This window comes from Hydra vulgaris, chromosome 01 (assembly GCF_038396675.1).
Source record: "Hydra vulgaris chromosome 01, alternate assembly HydraT2T_AEP".
Taxonomy (NCBI): domain Eukaryota; kingdom Metazoa; phylum Cnidaria; class Hydrozoa; order Anthoathecata; family Hydridae; genus Hydra; species Hydra vulgaris.
Genome location: NC_088920.1, coordinates 19,076,537 through 19,095,278, shown reverse-complemented (window position 1 = coordinate 19,095,278; position 18,742 = coordinate 19,076,537). Strand labels below are relative to the sequence as shown.

Genomic DNA, 18,742 nt, shown 5'->3' with positions numbered 1-18,742 from the left:
ATGTAAAGTTCAAGTCCAACTTGACTCAAGTTTGCTTCTTGCATTCCACCTTTAATGTCTAAAATTGAAAAACTATTTTTATTTTTTTTTGAAGATATTGAGAAGATTACCAAGACCAGTCATCTGCTCATCATGGGGCGATATTTTTGTTGAAGCTAAAGCAATGGCTTTAAGATGCAGCAATTTCCTGTGGTCCTTAAACAATTAGTTTCATAGCGGCAATCTGAGCTGATTGTCTGGTGTATGTAAAGCAAGATCTTCCGTCTAGAAGAAAAATTTAAAGATCTTAGATTTTTATTTATTTATTACAATAAACAATGAAAATTATTCATAAAAAAAGTTTAATATTGATGAAAGAAAGCAACACCAGGCTTTTATATGCTGACGATTGACATTTCTGCGGCCAAAGTTGTATCATAAAAATACTTTCAAAAAAGTTTACTGTAGGAACATCAATTAAAACAGTTTGCAACACAGTTTTTTTTTAACTATATGCTACGTTTAGTGAGAAAGTGTAAACACACTTTTTTTTTAAATTGGTTTTTAACGAGCTTCTAATTTCTTCAACAGCGGTTATCTGTGACAAATTCTGATTGTTATATTATAGTTTGAAATAATTTTTTTTCTAATAAATTATTATTGTAATTAATTATTTAAAACTTCAACTCTTTGGTAATTTAAACAAATTTTTAGTTAAAAAGTTAATATGCGCATCACCAAGTAAATCTTTTTCGTCAAATTTCGTTTAAAATCTCTTTACGATTTTTTAAAGTCTTTCCTCTTCTGGCGCCCCTTATATCTTGGCGCCTGGGGCACGTATACTCCTTTGGCCCTCCCTCTCAACGACCCTGCCTTGCCAATAGTTAATTACGTTCCTGTCAGTGTCACATTATCAAAAATAGACTAAAAATCTTATAGTTCAGATCAAAAATATTTACTTGGTATATGCACGACAGTCTCTACAGGTTTAATTGGTCTTCAGGTCCATACGGTTTGGTAAACCAAAATCCTGGAAAACTTAGCCATGGCAGGTAAGTGACCACTGCAAGCAGAATATTGCGGTATTATGTTATGAATATTGCGGAATATAAAGAGTATTTCGGTATTATGAGCAGCCGTAGCGCGTGGTTAGTGCGCTTGCCTCAGAAACTAGAGATTCGTGGTTTAACCCCACCTTTGGGCAAGTTTTATAACATCGGTAAGGAAGAAGGCGTAAACTTCCTTTCAAATGCTCTTCCGCGGTGCTCTGTGATAAGATCGGTAGGACTTCTTGGGGCACCTAAAAAAAACTAAAAAAAATGTTGGACGTAGTGGACCACAATGCCTGAAAGATATTGTTGAGTCCTTTTGTAAAGTTTACTTCCAAATGTGTTTTAATATAAGATGTGATCCATCATGCACCAAATGTGCTAGACATTTATGGCTAAATATTAATTTATCCAGGTATGCCATTAGTGATATAAAAACTGTCATTAATCCAGTAAAAAATTAGGGGTCGTCCATAAACTACGTCACGCAATTTTTGATGTTTTTTGACAAAAACATTATCGGAGACCCCCTCTTTCCCCTCGTAACAAATGGTCACAAAATTGTCTATTAATCACAAAATTATTCTTAAACATATACTTAACTAGACAACATAATACAATCTATTGTGTTAAAAGGAGATAGTTCAAAGTCGTTTTCTCGGGCCATTTATGCATTATTATTGGTAAGGAAAGAGAAGTGAACTTCTTGGTTAAACGTTATACGCTAAATAAAGATTGGTTAGAGTTATTTTTATGTTTTTCAGGAAAGATCCTAATTCAAAATTCTAATTCAAAATTAAAGATATGTGCGAGAGGTTTTGTTTAACAAAGTCAACGTTAAAGTTTATTTTTGAAACTCCTAATACTTGTAACACAAAATAACATTTTTGTGTTAAATAAGTTATTTAAATGTTAAACTGTTAATAAATAATTACATTATTCAATTTATTTGAATAAAAATGTTACCGTTACCAATTTTTGATTTTCCAATTTTGTTCTAATCTTCTTCGATTTACCAAAGAGGTCTTGCTTACTTTACAGAGAGGTCTTGCTAACTTTAATTCGGTTATTGCTTTTATACCCAGCCGGCATTTGGTTCTAAAAAGACGTCCATTGGACCTTCAAACATTTTGAACGTCGTTTGAACGTTCAAAACGCAACAATACTTGACAAACTGAAAAATAAAATTGATGAAGGAGTTAAACGGTACAATTCATTAAATTGTTAGCTAAGTTGCACTTTATGTTAAGCCCAAATTGTTGAAAACTATGACACGAGGTTACTTGATATACAGAACCTTATCTCATGTGTGTAGGTTTGTCAAAAATTGTCTGTTTGTTTATCAAAATTTGTATGCCCTAGCAAGATTTTAACTAATTTAAACGAATTTAATTGTAAAAAGCAGGGATGGAAAAATTTATCAAATAAAAGAAAAATATATATATTTTTTGTTCTTATTGCAATATACTTTGGCATAATGCTGTTGTACGGCATTATACCAGTAATATAAGAACAAGTAAACTCAAATAGGGTTGTAGGATCATGCCGCCAAGAGCGATTTTACAATCCAAATATAAACAAATAATATAAATATGACACTAAGGAAGCATTTTTAAACTGTTTGGTTCCAAATAACCTCGCAATGTATTGCGGAGGATGTATTGCGCAGGCTATATTTCAGTTATATTGCGGAGGATATACTGCGCAATATATACTGCGGTTATGTAAAAAAATCTTTTATATTATAATAATTTAACATAAAAGATCTTCTAAAACTTGTATGCAAACAATGTTAATGAATAAAAATTTTTTTTCTTTGATCATACTTGATTTTGATCTTTGCTGCATACAAAGTATAAAGGTTATGTTTGTTTTACTCTTTAACATAAAGCAAAGAACATTTAAAACATTTAGTCAATTTATATTAAATACAAACATAAGAACCAAAGATAAATGTAAGAATCTCGAGAAAAAATTTTTTATCTCCTTAACTAATTTAAGTGTAAAAGGCGTAAAAAATTGGTAATAAAAAGTTGGGTGGGAATTTTGTCCGGATCTCATAAATGAGGGGTAGGACTTAATAAACACGTGGGTGGGATTTTTATTACTATTATTATCAGTAAGTTTGATTTTTTAAATTCTTACGGCCGGTTTACACTAAAAGTGTATTAGTTTAATTTTTAGTTTTGAGATTATTGACAATTTCTTTGTCAGCAACAAGTAAAAGTTAATTAACGGGGAGGAAGGGGTGGCTTTAAAACTAAAGGTAGGTGAAAACTTTTTTTTAAAAGTAATTAACGTTATCTACTGTATAATAAGTATCTGAAAATAATAAAACAACATTTCTTTAAAATTTTTACACGAGATCAAATAATATATTTTAAAAGCTCATCAAAAGAGTTAACGAAAAATAACGTCTTCTAATTGATCGATACTCAATGTTTGCAGTTTTTGTCAGTTATCACCCATAATTCTAGTGTAATGTTTTTCAAAAAAAAATTCATTATTTGGTTTAATCACTCTAGAATATTATAGGATTAAATTCCGCTCGAAAAATTGCACCCATCATCCTCAACAATCAATTTTTGATATTGGCCACCCCATAACTATTTTTAAAGGATTTAATTGTCGGAAGATTTATTTCAACTACGCTGACTTAGCATGCATATTATGCATGCGCATTTTAAAATCCACTTTGGAATTGCTAAGTTATGCGGAAATATTTTTTTCCTTTAATTATTTAAAAAAAAATTTATAATAAGACTTATATTATTCTTTTTTATACTCGTTTTATCATGGTTTTTTTGGAAAAAAATTAGATTTAAAAACAGTGACGCCGCTTTTATATCACTAATGGCATACCTGGATAATTAGTATTTAGCCATAAATGTCTAGCACATTTGGTGCATGATGAATTACATTTTATATTAAAACACATTTGGAAGTAAACTTTACAAAAGGGCTCAACTTTTAGCAAGTGACTGCACATTTACATCACGCAGTTTTGAAACTTAAACCAAATTTAATTGTTAAGCAACTTTATATAACTCAAAACTGTGACCTACACTAATATATAACTATTTATATCTATTAGATACATATAGTTAAACTACGTAAACAATCAAGTTATATTAAATAAACATTTTATTTGAAATGTTTTTATTTTTTTGATAATGTTATAGACCCGCCTGACATTTTTAAGTCTGAGCTATAAATTTTTTCTACTTCCAGTTTCATCTGATTAAGATTCATTATATTATTAATTATGAATCATATTAAATGCTACTTGATTAAATCATTGATTGTTTAGTGAACTAATTTACTACAAAATGTTTTTATTAGTTTTGTTGTTTTATTTTAATAGCATATTTAGCACATGTGGCATAATTAAAAAGTTTAATAATAATATTAATAATATGGCCACGTCCAGTGTTTGCAGTTGTTTTTGTAATGTGCGCCCACGATACAAGCGACTTGTTGATATGGTCTTTCCACCAGATTCAAGTCATGGTTTAGTGAAGTCTAATATGGAGAAATTAATATTTTATGCTTTATCTGCTCCAGAAAAACTTGACAGAATTGGTGACTATATGTTTCTTAAAATGAGTAACTTCCTTTATAGAAAAAAAATTGAGTAAGTAAAGTTAATTATAATTATTTAAAAAAATTAGTAATGAAAAAATAAATAAAAATTAAAAAAAAAAATTTTAAATTTAAATTATTTCAAATTATTTTAAAAAAGTGCTTCTATTTTAAACTGTTTTAAATTGTTTTTATTAAGTTTAATTAAAAAGGTGAATTAAAAGATTAAATAATTTGTATATTAAATAAAATCTGCCTTTAATAAAATCTTGTTTTAGTTTTGTTTACATAGCTATGGAAGCAATGGATAATTTACTTCTTGCATGTCGCTCTTCTAGTTTAAACTTGTTTGTTGAAAGTTTTCTTAAAATGGTTTCAATGCTACTGGAATCAAATATTGTTGGTCTTCAGATTTGTGCATCCAGCTCAGTAAGATCATTCGATTTTATCCCTAATGTTTTAATTTTTTATGTAATATATATATATATATATATATATATATATATATATATATATATATATATATATATATATATATATATATATAATTGTATATTTGGCATGTTTTATTTAATTATTTCAAAAAATTTGAAAATCCCTAATGTTATAATTTTTTATATAATATTTTATTTTAAATATTAAACATTTTTAATCCATAAAAAGTTGGATAAAAATTTCTTTAAATTGAAATGCGGGTTGTAAAGATCAAGTAAAACATATTTTGCAGATATGAAACCATTTCAGCGCTGAGTTTCAGAATCTATTGTTTCTCAGTAAAAACTAAATTTGCTTGAAAAGAATTTTCTTTAATTTATTTTTGTTTGTTTTTATGATGCCAAATTATATTTTGTCCAAATATCAATTCCACAAGCATTTGTGTTTCTAATAAATTCTATTGTTTCTGTGCAATATTTGTCCGAATATCTCATAATGCCTTATAAAGATTTTTTAGAACACAAACCTTTACGCTATTTGCGACAGTAATATAAAAGTATCAATTAAACAAAATAATACAAAACTAAATATGAAAATAATCACCAGTTTTTTTTTGGTTGACTCTTTGGTTCAAAAAAAAATCAAGTTAAGTGCAAAAGAAACATAAGAAATCAACATTACAACGTCAAATCAAGGTACAACGTCAGATTTACCTTCTGCAGACAATTATCCAACTGCAGCTAGCCAAATTACAGGACATTTGACCAAAAAACAGAGTATTCCTTTAAAATTAAGTGGCTCTGTTTTCGACAAAGCTTGGCTGCACAAGTGACCAAAAAGTGAAATCACTTGGCATAGAAGCTAAGATCGGTATGAAAATATCAAAAGAATGGTCCAATTATAAAGTGTTTTATTATGGCAGATAAAGAGAGTATCAGTTAAGTTCAATACGTTAGAAAATATTTTATCACAAAAAATGGGGACTTCAAGCTGCATTAATGATAAAAAAAGAAGCTAAAAAAGAAACTCTTTCAAAAAATATTTCAAAGTCTTAAACACATGAGAAAATTGTAACGCAAACAGTTTTAGAACTGCATAAAAAATTGCAAAACAATATTTACGGGTTCCTAAAACTGAAGGTCTTTTTTGAGTATTATTTTTGTCCTAATAAATATGTTTAATAAATAAAATTGCTTCAGAGTTGGTTGATTCATCTGGAACATGTAATATAACATATCTGTGGAACGTCAATATCTGTTTTAGTTTCTCGTACTAGTATAATGTCTGACTCTGTATAGTCAACTAGTTGGTATAATGATACAGCAACATGCTTACAACAGCCCCCTACATCAGCTTTACAATTGCATTTAGCATTAAGTACTTTACCAGTAGACTGCAACAAGTGCAATATTACACTTTGTATTAAACAAATTTATGGATGCTTTTACATTTTTACGAAATTTCCTTTAAATAAGCGATAGCCAAGAGTTTGATGTTTTTCAGCTTCTCTTTTACAATTATCGACAAATATAGTCCCTTTAGCAAAAAAATTCTTAATAAAATTGTGAGTTATATTTGGCTAAAATAAAAGTCTTGTGTTCAAGTTGAAATACTGTTGTTTATAGATTCCTTTTCATTGAAAGCAACAAGTTCATCATGTTTAAGTTCATGATAAACACCTTTAGGTGCCGGACAACAGCTCGAAAAGCGCTAGCATGTTTTATTTTCTAAACTAGCATTAAAAGAACTCATCACTGTAGCAACATCTACTTCAAAAAAAACTTTATTTGATTGATTATTTTATTGTATAGATTTAAATAAATACAACCACCATAATGCATTGCTCATTTGATGACTTGGGAAATGAACAATGGAAATGTCTATTGCTTTATTTTTTACATATATAAAAGGTAGAGTTCCGGCACCTTTTTTTCTAGAAGAAAAGCACTGTGTATATATTTAGCATGTTTTATTTAATTATTTTAAAAATTTGAAAAACTGCAAAAACGCACCAAAAAATATGTGTTAACAGTAATGATACATTCACAGAATGCACTTGTTGAAATTTGTTTGCAAATTTCATTCTGGAAAAGCAAATTTCATTCTGGAAAAGCTGGAAATTTTTCAGTTTAGGATGCATTGCATAGTTGTAGACCAAATGATTTCCATGAAGACAAAGTAAAAGCTTTGATTAATACTGATTGACATAAAATGGTTCATAAAGTTGTTAAAAAGCTGAATATTTGTTAATTGTTAAAGCAACTTTTGGCAATCGTTTGAGAAAGCTGTGATATGTAAAAAAGACATCAGCATATTTAGAATCTTTTAAAACCTAATCAAAATAATCCATTTTAAGAGAATGATGACTAACAATAAATAATGAATTGTGCAATCTGATATTCAAAGTAAAAGTTCATGGTCCAATTATGGTAAGCCATCTCAATTAACCTTAAAATCTAACATTCATCAAAAAAAGGTTATGTTGTCGGTATGGTCGAGTTATAAAGAAATTGTGTATTTTAATCTTCAACCTTACAAAAAAATCAACTCTTATACTGTGAACAAAATTTATCCTTCCAACAAAAACATCTAGAGTTAGTAAATCATAGGGGTATTGCGTTTCACTATAATAATGGGTAACCAAATATTTCTTTAATTTCATGCAACAAATTATTGGAAAACTTCTTGGAGGCACTTCCTCACCCAACTTAACACCCTATATATATATATATATATATATATATATATATATATATATATATATATATATATATATATATATATATATATATCAGGGATGTGGAGTGCCAAAAAGACTCCGGCTTTATATCTCTACTTTTTCCAAGTCTGTAGTGTCCAGAAGCTCTAAACATGTTTGTTGACTTATGATCTGCTATAAGAAAAAAATTCATGAGATTTAATGGCTTATAACTTATTGTTTTTAAGCCTGGAGTCCCGGAGTCCTTGCCGCCATTATATCTAAGGACTCCAGGTTCAAAAAATGATTGTTCCTCTAACCTGAAAGTCTTAATTTTTTTTTTATTAGTAGTCCATAAACTTATTTATATTTTTAGAGCTCCTGGATACCAAAAATAAAGATGAAGTAATCTTTTTGTGACTTTCAAATCTGGAGTTCTTTTTGGGACTCCACATCCCTGATATATATATATAAATATATATATATATATATATATATATATATATATATATATATATATATATGTATATATATATATATATATATATATATATGTATATATATGTATATATATATATATATATATATATATATATATATATATATATATATTATATATATATATATATATATATATATATATATATACATACAGGGACTATTCTAGGCTGTTTTCGACAGCGTCAACCGTATATGGGCGCTGCTCAAATTAAAATTTAAGAACCTTTTTTTTTAACGTTTTTTACTGCAAATATTGTTGTTTTTTTCACTTAAAAAAGCTGATTTTCCACTAAATTTCTATGGGAGGGAAGGTTACCGCTGCCCCAATTTTTTTCCTAGAATAGGCCTTGATATATATATATATATATATATATATATATATATATATATATATATATACATATACATATATATATATATATAAATTAGTAAAAATATTTATTTAATTTTTCTTCATTTTTTTCATCCATCAATTTTTAATTCATTTCTTCAATTTTGCTTCAACAACTTGTTTCACCATCAGTAGTAGGGTGTGTCAACTTCAGAAAAATGGTGTAATATTATTTGGGATATAAGTAAAAGTTGTGAAGTTTTATGGAGAATTCAAATCTGATATAGTTTTTTAATCAGAATAATATTTAGTTAGGCTATTAGCCTTTTTTTTGAAAGTATAAATGGGTTTTGTTTTCTTTTAAACGTTATTGTTACTGATGTTATTGTTCGTAAAATAAACACTTTTTTAAACAACAAAACAAAGTTACATTTAGTTTATAAAAAATTTATTTAACTCAATATGTATAAATTTTTTAAACAAATTTTGTAATAAATGCATATAATTAGGGTTTTTCGGTTCCGGGTACCGAGACTCAGACTCGGCGACTCTGTGGGTAAATACCCGGATTCGATACCCGGTTTAAGGCTCGGCAAGTTTCATGGTTCAAATGTTTTGCCTTGTTTTGTAGGCAGCAGTGCGTCGTCGCTATAGTATAATATAGTAGTAGGGTTCGTGAATCTAACTTAAAGTTGAACTTGGCCAAGGCTTTTTTGATGTTTTGAGGAGATTCAAGTTTAAGTATGTTTCCATGTATGTCTGAATACACACTAAAAGAATTAACTTCATAACTTAAATTTTTCCTAATCGAATGTTTTTATATATAAGCGAATTCTTTAAAGGATTTGCTAATATAATATGTTTCTATATTAGCAAATGTTTTAAAAGCATTCGCTAATATAAAAACTTTTGGTTAGAAAGATTGAAGTTAATAAGTTAATTCTTTTAGCGCGTATATAAAAAACCTAAAAAAAAAAACACTTTTTGTTTATTAATTACTTCTCTATTTTAGGAAAAAAGTGAAATATCATAATTTTACTAGAACATTTTTTACAACCCCATTATGCCGAAGCACTCCAAAATGTGGGAGTATTAATGATGATCAAGATGAAAATTATTATTCTGAGGAGAGTGGCGGTGACGTCAAAGAGTACGGACAAGTTGAATTAACAAATTTAGGCAATGTAGAAGAAAATATAAAAAGTATTTGTATAATTGCTAAATTTTTTAAAGGTTCTTCTGTGAGAAATAATATTTTGCAAGAAAAGATCTAAATAGTTTTAAGAAATGAACTTCAGCTAGTGTTAGACATAAGAACTTGTTGGAACTCAATGATCGAAATGATATCTAGATTTTTAAAATTATTTTATATCATTAAAGAAGCTCTGCAAGATATTGGAAGTGTACATTTAATAAAAAATATTAATATTGAATTATTAAATGAATTGGAAAACACTCTAAAGCCTATTAAATTAACTGTTGAAGCTCTTAGCAGAGATAATGCTAATCTTGCAACAGCTCGATTAGCAATTGATTTTATGTTAAGAAAATTAAAAGAATCCGATGGTAATTTAAGTAGAGAGCTATTAATGACGATGAAAACTCGAATAAATAGCCGCAAAAATCAAGAAATAGAAGAGCTTTTAGATTCTCTTGTAAATGGCACTATGCCTTCAAAGAAAATACAATTATTTACAACAGATTTACGGAAGAGATTATTTGGTGAGGATGAAGAACAGCAAAACGCACATGAACAGGGGCATTCAGCCGAAAATAACGAAAATACTACAGGAAACACACTACCATTAACACTGGAGAACTACATAAAATATTAGAAAGTGCAAAATGTCCAATTTTGCCAAGTTGCAGAGATAAATTAGCTGATATTAAAAAAGAATTTTTATTTTTTTCAAAAACAAAAAAAAAGAACTGTATATTTAGAAAAATTGTATCAATCGTTTATGACGATAAAACCAACACCAACAAATTCCGCACTAACATTTTCTGTAGCATCCAACTTCTGTATAAGAAATCATTCTAGATTATCGGACAATTGATTAAGTGCATTAGTTTTTTTAAAGTTTTATTTTTTAAGTAATTATAATTGCTCTGTTTTGTATTAAACACTTGCAAATATTTATTTAATGAGTTTGTTTTATATTTACATATTTTTATAAACTGTATTTTGTTTACTAAATTTTATAAACTGCGATATTTTTAAAAAGGTAATGTCAGGTTTATTTTGTAGTTTAAGATTATAATAAAAGTATAGAATTATATATTTACGTTAGACCTTGAATTGGCTAAAAGTTGTTTTATTTACCTTAACCTATACCAAATCCATTTTTAAAAATCCGAGTGAGAACAAAAAATCCTTTCATGCTATTTTTATATTGCAAGTTAAAAAGACATATTGGACCCAAACTTGGACCCAATAAATATTCTTAGACTCGACTTGGACTCGTCGGGTCTAAAAATCCCGGGTTTTCCCAAACCCTACATATAATAACTTTTAATTTTTCAAAAAGGCTTACTAAACATATTTTTTTATCTTAATGATGGTCAGTAAATTATTTTTTTATTGCTGCAATAAGTAAACAACTCTTAACTGAATATTGTTAAGTATAAATTTAAGGAATTTTACTTGGTTACTTTCATTCTTATAATATTAAAAAAAAAAATTTTTCATAAAATATTTTATAAATTGGAAGAATAATGGCACCCAAAACCAGAATAAGTACTAGTACAAAAATTAATGTTGCATTTGACACAGGAAAACAGTTTCTAGTTTCAAAATTACCAACCAACGAGACGTTATAAAATATAGAATTTTATAAAAAGAAGGCTGCGATGACACAAGAAAAAGAAGTTATCCTATAAAAGAGATGACCAAACGTTGTGGAACAAGTCTTCAACAATAGCTTGTCCAAGAAAAAAAGGAGCTTAACAGATAATATATTTCAAAGAATAACTTGATTAACTTTTTGATATGCAAGTATGCAAATGTCCTATTTTAAAATGTGATGATTTTATTTGTTCAAATGATTGTGACAAAGTAGTTGTTATAAATGCAAATGTATCAAAGAGTACAAAATACTATCTATTGATGTTAAGTTTATATATTCAAAGAGTTAAAACTAGAACTGTTAGTAAGCTCCAAATTGTATTACCTAATAACATTGAAACCATGGAAACAGTTAAAAAGATTACTAATTAAAGATTGAGAAAAATGTTTTAAGAATAAAAACGGCTATGTCATTGTTATTGTCAATCAGCAGTGTCATTTTAATTTTAAAAAAAAGTGCTACAGCTGCAATTGCTACAGCAACACTTGCAGGATTAATAACATCTGATGATAAAGTTTGTTATCCACCATAGTAAAGTTTGTATAGCACAAGAAAAAGTGTTTGCTATTTTGTCAAAATCCTTATTAAGATCTCTGATCTTAGTAAGGATTTTGACAAAATAGTAAAGAGTGAAGTGAAATGCATATTTTTTGATGGTAGAATTGATCAAACCAAATAAAATTAGGAAAAAAACTTGTTTGGCTTATAGCTCAACTCCATTTAACTCATCTTATTGCCACTGAAGCATCTTACCTACTTAGATGGTAAAACAAAATCTAACAATAAATGTTCTGGTGTTTTGGGTCCATGCTTGATCTGGTTACAAATCTAGATATAAATCCAGTATTTGAAACTATTAAAATTGCCAATCCACTTATTTCTCTCAATGATAAAATAATAAATGACTTGTCAATTTTATGTCAATTATCAATTTTATGGTTATAAAGTTGTTTGTGCCATTAGAAGTAGTATTTTACCGTCAAAATTTCATTTATTACGAATTAAGCCTAATTCACATTCAAGATGGTTAACTTCTTCTAACAGAATATATAGAATATATCGGTGTTTATTTTCCTTGTTGGTTTAAGATCAAAGTTGAACATTTGTGGATTAAAGGTCCTAAACATGTAATTTACCAGCTGCAGCAACTTAAATTTTAAAAAGAAGATATTAAAATAGTATCACCCTCTATTCAAAGATCAGCTTGGTTTTGTTTCAGTAAGTGTATACTACAAACATTGTTGTGTTCTAATACTAAAGAAGATAGAAGTGTAGCTATTAGTAAGATAAATGATATTAAAGGTATTGGAAATAAAGATCTACAAAAAGGTGATTCTTCTCCTGTGTTTTTATCAAATCCTATGCAGGTGCCGATGGCCATGTCATGGACAATCTGTTGAATGTTGCGTAAAACAAGTTGCAGATGCTTCAAGTAGAGTGTACACTCTTATAAAAAGGGAAGGATTTGTCCCAACTCAAGAGGCGAATGGAAAGTTAATGCCTAAAAATAATAGTAAACAAAAAAACAAAAAAGTTTAATACAAATGTTTTTGTATTAAATTTATAACATTTTTTGAAATGATTCGGTTTTTTAAAAAAATATCTTGCTGTATTTCTAACATCAATACTAATAAAATTATTATGCGATGTTAGACCAAACTGTATTTAAAATACGTTGAAAAATATTTTAATATTTATAAATTAATCTCAATCTAGTTTCAGTTTTAAATTAACATTTTTAATTAGCATATTAAAATTTAAATTCAAAGTCTACTTTTAAAATAAAAATATTTATTTTAAACTTTATACATGTTCTTAAAAAAAATATATTCATATCTAAATTAGTTTCAATCAACATTTTTATCCTAAATGATCATTATTAAAGTAAAAAAAAGCTTATTAATGTTTAAATAAAAACCAGATTTTTTTGAGAAACCAGGTCAAAATTTTTATTGAAATATAAAAAGTCAAATCATGTAAGCAAAAAATTTTCAATTCAAGTATTAAAGCCATATTTGGATTCTTCAACTAAATTAAATTCTGCAACTTTTACTAACTCCCTAATTTTTCTCTTAACAAAAAAACCAAAATCGACATATCAGTAGGTTCATCAAAAAGAATGTCTAAATTTGAGTTATTAACCAAAAGATTTCGTACAATTCCGTAAAAATAAACTTACGAAATGCGGCATAATAAATATATTTAGTTATGTTTATTGAATCAAATACGTATAATTAACTAAGTAATTAAAATACTAATTTTTTATATGATATTGATAAGTTTCAGTTTTAAACTTCTATAAAGGAATCAAGACTTTCATAAAATATACTTTTTAGAATGTCATATAATGAATAAGAATTAAATAATGAAGATAACTTGAACAACGTTAACATACGAATGCAATTGCAAAATCGGGAAACAATTCCTTTGTTGAAATCAAAAAAGACCTAATTTAAGTGATGAAAATTTAATTATATAATAAAATTCCTAAAAATAGCTCTTACTTGTTTTTAAGTAGAATAGTTTTATGATTAGTCAGTTTCAATTTTTCTATTTTTAAGGTGCTCTGTTTTATGCTCCTTTGCTTTTATTACCTCAATAACAACAAGTAAATTAAAAAAAAAATTTAATCACATCCTTTTCAATGATTTTTTCTTAAATGTTTTCCTTAATAAACAAAAAAAGTAAGGGTGGAAGGGTGGGAAGGGAATTTGTTGTCCCTTGTACAATTGGCCCTGGAAAATTCTTTGATTTTCAACATCCCAACGTTATTGGGACTATACAACTGCTGAAAGTTTTCAAGCTCTAGCTGTTTCGGAGAGAAGTAAAAAATTAATTGCGAGATTTTGTAGCAAAAAAATGGGTATGTACAATATGACTCTTCCCCGGGTCTTTGCGCCTGGAAAAATTTTTAACATAGAAGCTCAACAGGACAAAGCATACAAGCGCTGAAAGATTCAGAGTTGTAGCTAGTCTGAGAGGTAGTGATAATTTAATTGCAAGGTTCAGTAAGAACTGACAACGGTCAAACAACACTTAAAGTTCAATTAAAATTTGTAATGGAACCAAATATTTTACTAAGTTTTTATATATGAGAATATAAAAAGTAAACCTCCAATTCTGCTAAGCCAAAGGCAATAAACAAGAGTAGGAAGTTAATCAAAATCGGTACTTGATAAATATACAAAAACTGGCATAGAGACATGTTGCGGAGGGAGCATTGCCCTTTCCCTTAAAACTAACTCAAAGTTTCAGTTTTTTAAATTTTAGCTGCATTAGGCCCCCTTAATTTCTGTTTCAGCCCTCCCCCACCCCATCCCCTCCTGCATCCTAAATTTCTTAACCTTTCTAGGTCACTGTGTATATATATATATATATATATATATATATATATATATATATATATATATATATATATATATATATATATATATATATATATATATATATGTATATATATATATATATATATATTTATATATATATATATATAAATATATATATATATATATATATTTATATATATATATATATATATATATATATATATATATATATGTATATATATATATATATATATTTATATATATATATATATATATATATATATATATATATATATATATATACACATATGTATGTATATATATCAGGCCTTGTTACGAGATTTCGCTGCGTAGCGAAAACGCGTAACGCATTTTTAAGTAACTCAACTCAGCAAATATATTTTGCATCGTTAGAAGTTATATTGCGTCACTAGCGTCTTTACAAGTACCGCATTGTAATTAAAGTTATTTTATTAACGCGTTAAAAATCATACAAACAGTTTTTTTTCTCACTATAACAAAAGTTACAAATAAAATCAAAGTTCTTTTTAAAAAAATCATTTTTATTATTTTTTTCAAATATGAACTAAATTTTATTTTGAAAAAAATACTTTTTTAATGAAACGTAAAATATTTGTTTATTTTCTTATGATTTTACATTTGGTTTTTGGTTATTTTATCATATGTTAATAATTTTTTTCTTTTTTAATTTGTGAACTCTTTTTAATAATGTTTTTAAACAATAGAGTTTTTTTTTGTTGTTTATCAGTGACCGATAACATAGTCGTGATCATAATTTATTTTCATAAATTAAATGAACGTCATTAAAACTATACGTTATTGAATTAACAATAAACAAAATATGTTATTAATAAAATTTTTACATCAAAATAAATCGTGTATTTTTTAAACTATTATGACTAAAAATAATTTTTATATTTAAAAGGAATTTATATATTTAATTCCTTAAGATAAAACTTAAACACTTTATTTTTCTTAACTAATTTTTAATAAAAGAAAAAAAAAAAATGAAACAAACTGTTTCTTTAACAAAAAAATCTATTAGTTTACAATTGCGGTTAAATGCTTTTACTTACGACTTTATTTCTTCTGAATAAACGTCACGTTAACGATAATTAAAAGGTAATTTAAATATTCTAAAAGATATAAGTTTTTGCGTAGCGCAAAACTGCTGAGCGCGTAGGCAAATTGCCTTTTCGCAAGCAAAATGCGAGCTGCGTAACGCTTCTTAACAAGGCCTGATATATATATATATATACATATGTGTATATATATATACAATTGATTTTTTGACGAGATTAAATAATAATAACTACATGATTTTTACGACTAAAAGTTTCATGCGTTTAAAAACTTTGCACAATATCATACAAAGGCATGCAAAAATTATTAAATAAAAAAACAGAAATTATTTCTAAGTGCCGTCACGAAAACAAGTTCTTGCTTGACAACCACAAGCCCAAAGATTAATAAACCGCTCGCAAATAGTTATAGTTTTATAATTGTTTTTGAACGCTACGATGTTTATTGAGTATATTTTTTAACGAAAAAAACAATGTATTTTTTACCTGATGATTGCTAAATGCATGAAACTTTTAGTAGTAAAAATCATGTAGTTATTTTTATTTAATCTTGTCAAAAAATCAATTATATAGCTCTGATATCATTCATCGAGCACTCTTGCTGAATATATGCTCACAGCAAAATTAAACTTTTTTATTTATTTATATATATATATATATATATATATATATATATATATATATATATATATATATATATATATATATATATATCAGATATATATGTATAAACTATTGAAGAATCATTTAACAACATTATTTTATTTAAATAATAAGTAATAACGCTTTTTTGTATAACAGTTTAATTAATGCTTTTGAGTCTATTCCGTAAGCGCACATTCCGAAACGCTCCTTCCATAAGGAACTGTTTTGCAAGTATTCTTTCAAAATGATTTGTTTTGCAAGTTTCTTTTCGTAAACGGTTTTTACGGAATTATTATTTTTTTTTTTTGTATAATGCATTACGGAAGGTGAATTTGCGCAAGTACAACTTCCGCAATAGCAACTTGAAATACGGAAGATAAAAATGCGAAATTTTCGTAAGTTTTTGTTTAGGCGAACAACCCTAGTCTAAATATCAAAAAAAAAAAATCAAGTTATAAAAAAAATATTTCACAGGAAGTTAGGAATTGTTATAATTAATTATGTAATAATTGCAGTTATTTTGCAACCAGCAAGTTTTATCAACTACTTTAAAATTAAAATATTGATGAATAGGATTTTTTTTTAGAAATTTTAGAATTAGGATAATTTTAGTTAAATCTTTTTAACGTACTTACTTTCATGCTGCATTAATTCAGATTTCTTTCAGATTTTTTTGTTTAATAAATTTTCGATAAATTAAAACTGAGTAATTATAATATTATTGATAACTCAAATTTGTCTAATGAACACCTGGGACTACGTGGTCTCCACCTTGATACGCGACAATCTGGTAGATTAACCATGAACTTTATTGCATATCTGAAGTCATTTGATAGAAATTTTGATTTTGATTACCAAACTTACCTACCAAGTATTAATGAAGATCTCTGTCTTAATTCTGATTTGGATAAATTAAAGGCCAAATATCCAAAAAAGTCAGTCAAGCTAGTATAAATATTAATTCGATCCGTAATAAATTTTTAGATATTACTACCTAAATGAGCAATAATTTCAAATTTTTCTTGTAAATGTAGTATACATTTTTTGGAAATGTTATTATAGGCAGACACAGTTATTTAGAATAGATCAGTTTAATATAAAATTAATATTTTTTACTTTTAGTTGCTAAATATATTTTGACAGCATAGTCTCTTTGGAGAATTTATTTATGCTTTAAAGATTGTTTGTGGTTGGCATGTTTTTCTTATTTGCCCTCGGTTAAGCCATTGTATTGTTTATCAGGGTTGTTTTGTGAGGAAACAATGCATTTATAAATAATATTTTTTGATAAGCATAGGACTGGCTTGCAATTATAATTTTCAGTATTTTTTTCTTTAAGAAATTGTTGCCATTAATGATTCTTTCAATATTTTTTGTACAGCTATAGCCTACTTAAATAGTGTTTTTGTTAAAAGTTTATATATATATATATATATATATATATATATATATATATATATATATATATATATATATATATATATATATATATATATATATATATATATATATATATATATATATATTCTGTTAAAGGTTTATGTGTGTGTGTGTGTTTGGTATGAACAAGTATGCATATGAATAAATATCCTTGTTAAACAAGGTATTTTTTTATAAGGTATTAATGTTATTAAAAACAAGCTTTTAATTATATTTATACCTTGAACAAAACTTATTGGAATTAAATTTAAAAGTCATTAAATTGTTTTATCAGAGCAATCCATGAGTGAAATAAGTAACTAACATGGCCTACTAGGTTAGATCATTGTGACAAAGTAACTATTTATTTAAGAAATGGTCTTGATTCTTCTTTTTAGGATCTCAGACACCTAACAGACACGCGCACAACATACATGTGCACAAACACACACAAACATAATGATTTTATTGTAGTGTTATAGAATGTATTCTAATGTAAATAATATAATAAAAGCATATAATAATTTTATAGTACATATAATGCTTTATATGTGTGTTCTGATAATTTGCAGAATAAATAAAAACATAAAATTAATTAACAAAAGCTTTTTTTTAGTTTGTGAAGTTTGCTAATATAGAGGAAGACACACCTTCATACCACAGGCGATATGAGTTCTTTATTTCACGTTTTAGTCAACTTTGCTATGGTAGCAATGAAAATAAAACTACAGAAAGAAGGTTGATTTTTTATGTCCACTTTATAACTTTTTTTATGTCAGCTTTGTTTTTTTTAATTAATTATTTACTACATATACAATATAAAATTCA

At 26.7% G+C, this 18,742-nt stretch overlaps 1 protein-coding gene across 1 annotated transcript in view; it reads left to right on the top strand.

The window, feature by feature from the left end:
* Window positions 1-4,376: 4,376 nt before the first annotated feature.
* The window catches only part of LOC100210295 (protein EFR3 homolog B), a 47,703-nt gene continuing 33,337 nt past the window's right edge, over window positions 4,377-18,742 (top strand). The window contains exons 1-3 of the mRNA XM_065787569.1: window positions 4,377-4,662; window positions 4,889-5,039; window positions 18,531-18,652. Coding sequence (XP_065643641.1) covers window positions 4,445-4,662; window positions 4,889-5,039; window positions 18,531-18,652 — 491 coding nt within the window. The 5' untranslated portion in view covers window positions 4,377-4,444. The remainder of the gene's footprint in view (window positions 4,663-4,888; window positions 5,040-18,530; window positions 18,653-18,742) is intronic.